Here is a 12,111-nt window from a genome sequence, read left to right on the forward strand (position 1 = left end):
TAAATCCACAACAATACCTTCTGCAGCAGAAAACAAAAGCAACAAGCAGTGTAACTACAAGCTATTCAGTTGTAACCATTTATCAGTGTTAATTGCTAGGCTAAGACTAAAGAGAAAGAAAAGTAAGTGCTGTTATAAAAGTATATAAAGTCTGTAGTACGTGTTATCATGCTGATAACCGTCTTACCTGTAGATTCAATAAGCTTATCTTTCCTTAAGCTTATATATAAAGCTTCTTTTCATTGGTAACTAACCCAGCTACACCGTTTTCCAGAGTTCAACGAAGCACAATTTTGTCCAATCATAGATGTTAGAGCCTACGGAAACCTATGGTCCAATGTGTTGGCTTGGGCCCATGCATTAACAGCATCAGCTCGCTTTAGTCCACCCAGTGTTTATGATCGGACATTGAATAAGTAGCAGTAGAGGTTTATACTAGGGCCTTATCCAACTAGGCGATCAACATTTTAAAAAGCGTACATGCAATTTTACCCCCTTCCCTAGCGTACGGTTTGTACGTTCATGAAAAAGCAGAAAATTGTGGACCAACCCCTAACGGCCCTAAGCAAGAGTACATAATATAACCCTAAATATATATATTATGTACTCTTGCCCTAAGCCATTAATAACTTTTAAAAGAATTTATAACCTTCTGCAATGACAGCTGGCTATAGCTGTAATACACTAGCTAAGTCCCATTTTAATAGTGTGCATCTGAACTTGTCTGTGCCCCTGCCCTTGCATGCCAGCTCCTGGATCTCTGCTCCTGTAAAATTGATGACCCCTTTTCACAAATTCTACTGTACATGTGGATAATGAAGATTGTTATGTAACATACTCATACATGTGACTACAAAAACCAACTACATTTCTACTATTACACTCTTCCCTACTTTAGTATCTACTCTCTCTACAGTGCTGCTGCATGCATGTGCAATGTAACAGATGTCAAGTATATGTTTGTGTGTACATAAGTGAATGTATATTTGTTTGAGAATTTGTGTTTGTGTTTGTGTCATCATAAGAAGGTACATTCCTGACAAACACTCCTGCTTTAGCCAAATCTAATATGGACCAAGATTTATGGGAGGCACCTTTGTCGCCGATTTTCCAAAAGTTCCACACAACATTTCAGTGGATCATTGCAACATTTCTCTCTAATCAACTTTTTATCCTCCACCTCATACTCCAAAAAATCAGCCACTAAACTTCAGTCAGCTGCTATCGTGGGAATCACCATCTCATGTAGTAACCTCATTGTTGGTCCTACGTTGAAGTAGGCATTAACATTAAAGCAGTGAAATATTAAATATGTACGATATAATTGGTATTAATTACTGTTACTGTAGCTATACATGAATGTTTGGGAAATCTGACGAAGTCAAATATCTGGTCCCAGTTAATTTCTTAAAGTAACAAACATAAATGAAATGCTTATGGGAGAATTATAAAATGCAACAGTTTTGCTGTAAAGCATAGAGATTGATGGTTCTATGACTCTTGTCTAACATCATTACTACAACAATAATGGTAAAAATGAACATCACAGAGAAATTTAGTGTCAAAAAGGGTATTATTCCATGTAATGCTAATTGCTACATGTAAATTAAAATTATTTTATTTATTTATTTATTAAGGCTTTACAGCACAAGTGCTGAAGGTCTGTAGGACACCTGGTCCTACAGCCTGTTTAAAATTGTTACAGAAAGTGTGTTTGAAAAGGTGGAGAAAGGACAAAAAATCCATGACTGGACCTAGGCAGCCTCGAACCTGTAGCCATCCGATTAACGCTCGAACGCTTACAGGAGTCTGCCAGGCGGTCAGAATGTTTTCTCCTTGTCAATTTACACTAGGTACACTGAATTGCATGTCTATAATTTGCATGTATATTCAACATACGTACATCACATGCTTTTGATAACTGGTTGATCAAGTGTCTTGACAACAGTCAATGGAGCCATATCATCAGTTGATTCTGTGTACAAGCAGGTAGTCATGACTAAAGTTCACTGCTCACTGCAGTGCTCCATTGTTACGATGTGCATTCACTATAGTGCATGACCTACTACACAATCCTTCCCATATATACATACAGCCTATACAGATTGCTATAAATATACAGTATAACTTCTAACAAAACTAATTATGAGTTTAAATATAACAATATAACAATGTGCTTACCATTTTCAGCTGGTGGACAATTTTTGTTATATACAAACCACATTATTATTATTAACACTTTACAGTGACATTAACTGTAAAGCTTCCAGTTTTATACAAAATACACTGTTTATGCTACATTGGGCATAAACTGTAGTAGACGAAAATGTTTCTTGCAAAACAGCAAATATGATCTTCAGTGCTTTTACCACACTGACACAAAAATCCATACTGTAAAAATTTAAATGAATACAAACTTCTGTAAAAGCATATACAGGGGTGTATGAAGGAATTTGAAAAAAGGTTTCCACTACAGCTAAGTGACTGTTATATTAGTGTAGTTTATATTGCCTGACTGCATTATTAGAGCATCTCGATCTTTTCACCAAAATCTTAATTCAGAACAATGTTATAGTGTTAATTGCTATCAAGTGAGAAACTATTATATAACCAAGATAAAAGTTTAAAATGTGTCCTGTTCCATGACAGATTCCATATTCTGGAAACCTGAAGTTTCAATCTCTTAATGTTTCAAGTAGTGTGTAAAATCCAAAGGAGTTTCCTGAAACCCCTGGAAACCCCCTCCGTACGCCCTGCATATACCAGATAATTGTAAGAAGCCTTTATGTAGATATTAGATGGACTATCGTTATCAATGTGCCTCATCTGCACTTCAAGATAAGACACTTTATCAAACAATGACCAGGAATAACCATCAGTTAAACTGAATGTGATCAAATTACTGAAGGTGTGGTGTACACCATCACGAGAGAAATGAGGGTGCCAGCCTTTAGGTGAATGGTGTAGTAGTTCAACTATTAGAGAACAGAAGAATCCTCTTGGTAGGAGACCAGAATGAAACTGAACCAACAACAGCTCTCCTATAAGTTGTCCATAGTGAAGAAGAATTTCATCTCTTTGTTGCACAGTAAAGGTTGGTAAAACAAAAGGTATGAAGTATTCCTCTTTCTTCTCCTCTGCAATTACAGGAGAAATGATCCTCATATGGACAAGCAAAGACAAAAAAAATTCTTCTTTGATGTCTTCTTCCCATTCAATGTGTTGAAGTAGATCCTTCGAAAACAGACCTTCATATTTTAGTTTATGAAAATTGTGACAGTTGAAAGAAACTTGTTGAAAAGTGACACGTATGATGCTACTCAGTTTATCAAACCACCACTGATGGTCAGTAATAACATAATCACACAATCCTGGAACTTCTGCAAAGTATATCAGCACATGCACCCAACAGGTGGTGGTAGTCCGTGGTACATTGGAACACTCCTGACTTCTTTATCAAAAATTAAACCAGTTGTATTGGCAAGTGCAAACCAATTATCAACTGACATATATGACTTCTGTTTTTTATACAAGCCTGCCTAATTTCCAGTTCCAACAACATTCAGGTTATCGGCAACTCATAAACCTCTTTTTATCTTGCTAGAGTTTCAATCCTATTTCGAATTATATTAGCTATAGTATCTTCGTTATGCTTTGAACCAGTAGTAGAATTGTCTACTGAACACAGAATATTTCTTTCTGTAGTCTGCCACACAGTAGCTTTGCTGCAACATGGCAAAAATCATTCTACTAAGAGTATGGGGAGTGGAGTAAGCAAAAACCACTGCTTGTTATGCTCTACAGCATTTACACACTTTTTAGTTTTATGTTTTGGAGATTGTAATAACAATAGCTATCAAAATCATCATAGGTGGATCTGAGGGGGGAAAAGGGGTGTTGTTCCCCCCCCCCCCCCCCCCCCCCTGGCCCTTCTCTTGCCCCCCCTTGGACCTACAGTACTATATTGATACCAGAAACTAGAATCATGCATTTACACTGTATTCAGAAGTATATAGAAAGCCAATGAGCAAATAGAAGACAACAAACACTATGATTAAACTGTACACCTGTCCACTGTAAAGAAAGTGAAGCAATAAATTTTGAATTTTAGTGCAAAGATCGAGATACTCTAATAGAGCAGTCACTACTCTAATAGAACAGTCACTACTCTAATAGAACAGTCGCAATTGTAATACATCAATTTACAATTTTTACAAATCATAACAAAACTAGCTACTCCTTATTTTGATTTAGTATACACTCCAGGGGCGGATCCGGGGGGGGGGGGGGCTTTGGGGGCTGAAGCCCCCCCCTTCATATTTAGGCTTTACTTGATCAAAATGCTGAGTATTATAATGAAATTTTGTCTTAGCATAATTATATGATCACTAATAATACAAATACTCATAAAATTACCTAATAAACATCTTTCCAAGGTATTATCAGTGGATTTATGCTAAAGTTTATACAACAAGGACCCGAATCAGCATTGGAGGTGTACAAGATCGAGATACTCTAATAGAGCAGTCAGCTAACTACTCTAATAGAACATTCACTGGAAACATGTAGTTGGTTCTGTTATGGAATTTTTCCAAATCTGCCTGCACCTATACATACAATGAAGTGCATTGGTCTGTTTAAAGGGCGTCATTCATCTACTTGTGTAGTTAATATGTATGGCAATACTTAATTCAGGTACAACATTTCCTTTGAAAATGCTCTCAGATTCAATCTTGTATTGTTCAAATTTCAAAATTTTCCACTTTCAACATTATTATTCTAGCATGTACCTATTTCAGTGTTGTGCAATTGTGAGAGGGGTGCATCATGTACTTGGTTGTCTGTACCTACCCAAGCTATTCCATGAGCAAAATGCTTCAGAGAGCCATACCTATAATCTAAAGGCAGTATATAAAATATCTACAGGCAGAAAATATTATGAATTTTATGTGGAAATGTCTCCAAATTGCAGTATTTTAGCATCTATTTTTCAAAATTTTCCTGGGGGGGCATGCCCCCAGACCCCCCTAGTTCCAGCATGCTTCGCATGCTGGGAAGTGTGCTTTGCACACCTCTACCCAAGAGATTAGACCTTGAGGTAGCCCCCCCCTTTTATAAATCCTAGATCCGCCCCTGCACTCTACCATCAATCTCAGATAGGCTAACCAATCTTTGTATGCATTGCAAAGCATACACTTTGTTAGCTAAGTGCTATAAAAAAATTCTCTCAAGTTCAACCCCATATAGGTCTAATTTTTAAAAATTTTCTCCAACTACAGTATAAAAACCGTATATCCATCTACATGCTGAATAAAATTATATAAATGAATATAACTTGTGTACTAGAATTTTATTTTTATCCTCTTAGTGGAATAAACACTGTTGTGCACTAAAACTTCTTGCCCCCCAACAGTGTCTCCTAAATCCGCCTATGAAAATCATAATCATCTGTACTATATACCAGGAGCTTATAAGTGCTGAAGGCACTTATAAGTTCCTATGATATACACTGTATCCTTGAACTAAATAGCTCAGACCCCTGGGACACAACCCCTCCTTCCTAAGACAATCTGTTGTAACTAAATTCATTCCTACATGCAATATACAAACTCATTGCACAACTGTAGGGTTTTCCTGCTATCATGATTAGTTTATACATGTGTTGGTTGGTGTACTATAATAATGTGACCAATTTCTAGCACTGTACAAGCTTGCTACTATCTTTCAAGATTATGATTATGATTACTGAAAACACAGTTACAAACTGATATGTTCAGGTAAGGAAAAAAACATTGATGTTATCGTTGGTTAGCCATAACTAGCACATTCCCTGCAGCATACTGATAAGGAGTACACACAGCGGCGGAGGAAGTAGTTAATATGAGGGGGGGCTGGGCTGACCCAGACTTATTTCTATAGTTTGGTAAGGTGAGACCAAAAAAAAAAAAAAAGGGTCACAACCAACTGACAAGAGCTTTCCACCTCATCAACTACCATTTCTAGCTGATAAACTACATAAAAATCCTTTCATAGCTCGCTACACACTGACTACTTTATTAGAGTGACTGCTCTATTAGAGTATCTCGATCTTTATCACCGTTTTCAGCCCCACTCCAAGAATGATAATTTCGGTGTGATATCATTCTGAGGGGGGGCTAAGCCCCCCCCCCCCCCCCTTTCCGCCGCCTATGAGTACACATGATGTACTGTAGAAGAACATAATAAAGGTGAAATCAGTTTTTGTTTATTCCACTCCTCTCGTCATTTTATTAGCAGACTGCAAGGTTTCTGAAGGCCCTTGGCTAGCAAGACTCACTAAAATCAACCTCAGAATGTGTAAAAACCAAAAGTATGTCAGTCCAGTAGTCCAATACAGTGATTAGTTACACCCAATAAAATCTCAAATGGTTGATCACCAATTAATTTAATTGCTCTTCCCTGAAACTATTCACACAACCCATGCAATAGTAGAGAATTATAAAGCTGACTATGTATGTGACTGGATTTGCAAAAAGTGGTCTCCCACACACACATTAAACTAACCAACTTTGACAAAATAACTTTTAATTTAGATTAAAGCTAGCTATCAACTTGAAATTTAGCTAGCGGTGAGCATCAACGTAGCTTCACAATTGTCTGTTACTTTATGGCCTTTCATGTTCATAAATTGAATGTGTGCCATAAATCCTGTTGCACATGTGGGTAAATTATTAATAAAAAGTTTCCCCTCAAGAGCATTATCAAGTGAAACTCTGTTGTCTGAATTCGAACTTCAGTGACAAAATTTGGTACCGTAACTTGCTTTATTTTCATGCAAAAATTTTTCATGTAAAAATATTTTTGTATGATTATTTTCGTGCAAGAAATTTTCATACAAATTTTGCATATGAAAATTATTTTACAATGAAAAAAACCTAATGACGGTATGTCACAACATGTACGTACGTAACTACAAAAACCAACTGCATTTCTACGATTACACTCTTCCCTACTTTAGTCTCTACACTCTCTATAGTGACATGCATGTACAATGCAATGTAACAAATGTCAATTATATTATGTTTGTGTGTACTTGGGTGATTGTTTATTTGCTTGAGCACTTGTGTTTGTGTTTTTCTCATCATAAAACACTCCTGCTTTAGCCAAATCTTGCACTATTTTTTCTGTGGTTGAAGTAAGACTTTTGATCTGTCTGAGGATCTCAATCAACTTGGACCAAGATTTAGGGGAAACACCTTTGTCAGTAGATAGCCAATTTTCCAAAAGTTCCACACAACATTTCAGTGGATCATCACGACATTTCTCTTTTATCAACTTTTTATCCTCCACCTCATACTCCAAATAATCAGCCACCAAACTCCAGTCAGCTGCTATTCTGGGGATCACAACCTCATGTAGTAACCTCATTGCTGGTCCTATATATTGAAGTAGACATTAACATTATAATATACTACAGTACAATTGTTGTCAGCTATACATGAATGATCGGGAATTGTCACAAAGTCAAATATTTGGTCACAGTTTCCCAAAATAACAAACTTAGCTGAAATGCTTATGGGAGAATAATAAAATGCAATGGATTTGTTGTAAAGTACAGACATTGGTGGTTCTATGATTTCTATTTAAATCACATGCACTGCCATGACTACAATAACTGAATATCACACTGAATATTATATGCATGTAGTTCATGTAGCTAGTTTAAATTTTATTACTTTATTGATTAACATTAGCTATGTGGAATATTCTTTTTGTCACTACATTTCCATCTCTATTCAACATGTTGCATTTTGTACATATCAATGCATCACATACTTTTGATAACTTGTTGATCAGTTGTGGAAACAACAGTCAATGGAACCATATCATCAGTTGATTCTGTGTACAAGCAGGCAATTATGACAAACGTTCACTACTCTTTGCAATGCTCTACCTTTATGATGTGCATATTAGTGCATGACCAACTACACAATCCTTCCTTTGTACAAGTACATACAGTCCATACAGATAGCTTATAATTGTACATTAATTCTAACATAACGGATTACAATATAACAATAATTACCAATTTACTTACCATTTTCAGCTGGTGGATAATTTTCATTATATACAAACCACATTAATTGTGAAGTTCCCAGTTTTTCACGGAACACACTGTTTACACTACATTCGGCATAGACTGTAGTAGAAGTAATTTTTTCAGGTAGAACAGCAATATGATCTTCAGTGCTTTTACCACACTGACACAAAAAGCCATACTGCAATCTTTCAAAGTCAAAATTTAAGTGAATACAAACTTCTGTAAGAGCATATACCAGATAATTGTAAGCCTTAACATGGATAAGAGTTGGAGAAGTATTATCAATGTGCCTCATCTGCACTTCAAGATAAGACACTTTATCAAACAATGACAAGGAATAACCATCAGGTAAACTGAAAGTGATCAAATTACTGAAGGTGTGATGTACACCATCATGAGAGAAATGAGGGTACCAGCCTTTAGGTGAATGTTGCAGTAGTTCAACTATTAGAGAGCAAAAGAGTCCTCTTGGTAAAATGCCTGACTGAAACTGAACTAGTAATGGCTGTCCTAGAAGATGTCCATATTGAGGAAGAATTCTATCTTTTTGCTGTGGAGTGAAAGTCGGCAAAACAAAAGGCATAAAGTATTCTTTTCTCTCTTGCTCTCTTGTTACACAAGCAATGATTTTGATACGAACTAGCAAAGATAAGAAAAAATCTTGTTTTATTTCATCTTTCCATTCAATGTGCTGAAGAAGATCCTTTGAAAACAGACCTTCATAAGTTAATCTATTCACTGCCTGGCGGTTGCAAGTGCCTTGCTTGAAAGTGACACATATGATGCTACTCAGTTTATCAAACCACCACTGGTGGTCAGTAATGACATAATCACACAACCCTGGAACTTCTGCAAAGTGGATCAGTGTACCAAGTTGATGATGATATAACAACACACTTCTGACTTCTTCTTTGTCAGAAATTAAACCAGTATCTCGAGCAAGTGCAAAACATTCATCAAATGAAATGTATGATTTGTCCTTCTTAGCACAAACCTGTTGAATTTCAAGTTCCAACAACATCCAGGTTATAGGCAACTCATAGACTCCTTTCTCTGCAGCTAGATCTTCAATTCTACTTCGAATTACACTTGCCACAGGATCTTCACTGTATTTATTTCCAGCAGTAGTGTTATCAACAGAAAAAAGAACACTTCCCTTTTCTGTCTGCCAAACTGCAGCTTCACATTGTGTTTTGTCTACTAGGGTAGCTAATTGATCAGCTGTCTTTGTCACAACTTCACTTGCCACTTTGTCAGCATGAGTACCCACCAAACAAATGTAGGAGCCACTATCTGTGCCAGCAGTTTTAACTAAATGTGGGATTGGATTGGGTGACCGTTCCCAAGCATCATTGGCAGATGACATTAACAACTTGATCATATCCAGGTTGGAGTAGCTCAAATGATATGGTGTAAACATGTGCTTGCCCTGTTGACTGTACTCCACCAACACTTGATCATCAAGGCTTTTGGATAAATCATGTACAACAAATGTGACTGTTGGGTAAATATTGATTGTGGGTAACAAGTGGATATATTGTGGCTGACCCCCAGTGTCCAGCAAAGTAATAATGTTTAGTACTTCTCCTGGTTGATGAGCAAAGGTAGATTGGGAGGCTGAATTAAGAATGGTTTGAAAAGTGGACAGACTTGAACCTTTAACTGATTTCACAAATAATCCAGCAACCCATTGCTTTAAAGATACCTCTTGTTGTACAGGATGTTTGTAGGATTGTTTAACTAGGATATCTGTAGATGAAGACTGCAAAGGCTGTACAGAGTCTTTGGCAGATTGTGGTGGGTGAGGAGCTGGCAGTGATGATGTTGTCTCTGTTGGAAGTAGAACTGATTTCAGAAAACTAATTTCAACATTAGAGCCAAGTTCAACCCAATTGATACTGTCAGGGGATCCTTGAAAAGCGGCCATTTTACAAGATACAGCATGATTACCGTGAACAACATTGGTACTGTGGTGATCTTTATTGATTTTCTTTTTCAACAGCAAGTTAACAAAGCTAGTTTTACCAGCAGCTCCTGATCCTGTAAACACTATTTTTATAAATCTCACTGGAAGAGTTCCGTGTTGCTTTTTAGCCTTATTAAGATTTTGCTGCAACTGCTTAGCCCTATCAAGGTTTGGGTTCTTGCTTGGTTTTTTTTCCTTTACAGCTAGTACCTAAAACATGTATAAACATAAAATTCTTTGGATTTATTGCAAACATAATTGACAATTCTTATCTACATGTACACTATTGTTGATTTGCATCACAGTAAACACTGCAAAATGCAATTGCATAAAATTGTATATATGTCATAATATACGTACATACATGGTTTAGTTTAACATGAATTCGTAGCTTGGCAAAATGTATGATGATTCCATTGTTGTATCCCAGCATAGACTGTCAATAAAAAATGGTACAGTACCATTACTGATTTAGTAGAAGTACAGAAAATGATGGACTTGGAATCTAACCACATGTCCCCCACTTACAGAGAGTATCTGGATTTGAGTTTAGATTCCCTTTCCAGTTGCAATCCTTCTGGAGATAATAGAGGGGGGTATGAAAACACAGCAAACACCGTTGGAACTGCTAGTGATTTGTATTACTGTACATGTGTTTAATGCACCAATTTAGTTTTTGAAATCAGACCCTTCTCTCTGTTTTTGAAGATCCCTAATACCAGCAATACGGTAGTCTGCAGGGTGGCAGCTTGACAGCTGCTTTGATTTTGTTTTAGATGAGTTTGTAATAAATGGTAGTAATGTACACATATTTTAATAAGTCATATAAATTGATTATGGCCTAACAAGGTTTAGTATTTGAATTAAAAAGAAGTATGGCTCCTCTACAAAGGGAGGAGGGCAAATGTCCCAACCTGGATTCACTATTGCATTTGAAAATATTACTTGCAGTTTTGAGGTCCTGGACATATGAATTGCCTCAAGACAACCTCAGTAATGGTTATATTAAATGCTTTCCACAAAAACTATGAATGGAAGTTTGTTAATGCTGTAAACGAAGCTGGACTATTTAATATTGTAGTATAATTTTTCATCAAGAAATTTCAGGGCAAAAGCATAATTTGCATTACAAGTTGCAACTAAACAGCTTCAGCCACTAGAATCCACACAAAATATGGAAAAAAATGCTTAACTGAGTAGTAGGATAATGAAGGTTTGGGCTTTCATGCCAGCTCTGGGCCATAGTGAAAACATTTTTTTCTTCATGGCAGCTGGACAGTATTGGCTAGGTAAAATAAAATGCAAAAATTCCCTTGGTGACCCCAAACACATCCAACAAGTTCCTATGAAATTTAAAAATATTGTAGCACTAAATTCTGCTCTAACTGAATGTCTGCCTCAGCCAATTGTAACTTAACTATTACTACGGGCTTGATTTCTGCACTGTTCAAAGTTGCTTTTGGCCTGAAACATACTTTTTACCAGCCACAGCAGCTACACGCATCATGAACTTATCTTTTTCTCCTTCGCATTCCATTTCTTAATTCATGACATTGAGTTATGACTTCAGCTGGCTTTCATGACAACTAACCATAATTGACTTTCAATGGCATTTATACTTGTAATTTTGTTTTAATAACTTATAATCTGTTGTGCATTCAGATGCCAGCACTGTAAACAAATAATCTGTGGATAGGTACTTCTTGTACTGTTCTTTGTTTGTAGCAGTGGGTAGAACATAGCTGAAAATGAACCAGAATATCCACTCTACTTGTTTAGATATTTGGAGCACATTTTCAGTCCTATTTCCATAGTGGCTGTATTTTCTGTAGTCAGTGGATTGATTGCAGTGGCACTTCTTGAACTGTTCTGCAGTGCTTCATAATGTGTAGAACATACAATATAGCTAAAAATGGATAAATCACTTTCAGTACTTGATAGTCGGTGCCTAAGTTCAGTCACTCAATCATTCTTGTAGTGCGTCTGGTGCCGTTTTATCCTATCAGGTTCGAGGCTGCCCAAGTACAGTCATGGATTTTTTTCACCTTTCTCCACCTTTTCAAAC

The 12,111-nt window shown here is 36.6% G+C and overlaps 1 protein-coding gene across 1 annotated transcript in view; it reads right to left on the minus strand.

The window, feature by feature from the left end:
* Nucleotides 1-6,835: 6,835 nt before the first annotated feature.
* The window catches only part of LOC136252242 (uncharacterized), a 29,540-nt gene continuing 24,264 nt past the window's right edge, over nucleotides 6,836-12,111 (minus strand). The window contains exons 4-6 of the mRNA XM_066044644.1: nucleotides 8,078-10,256; nucleotides 7,816-7,878; nucleotides 6,836-7,415 (exon numbers count right to left, since the gene is read on the minus strand). Coding sequence (XP_065900716.1) covers nucleotides 7,057-7,415; nucleotides 7,816-7,878; nucleotides 8,078-10,256 — 2,601 coding nt within the window. The 3' untranslated portion in view covers nucleotides 6,836-7,056. The remainder of the gene's footprint in view (nucleotides 7,416-7,815; nucleotides 7,879-8,077; nucleotides 10,257-12,111) is intronic.

Source organism: Dysidea avara, chromosome 4, assembly GCF_963678975.1.
Source record: "Dysidea avara chromosome 4, odDysAvar1.4, whole genome shotgun sequence".
Lineage (NCBI taxonomy): Eukaryota > Metazoa > Porifera > Demospongiae > Dictyoceratida > Dysideidae > Dysidea > Dysidea avara.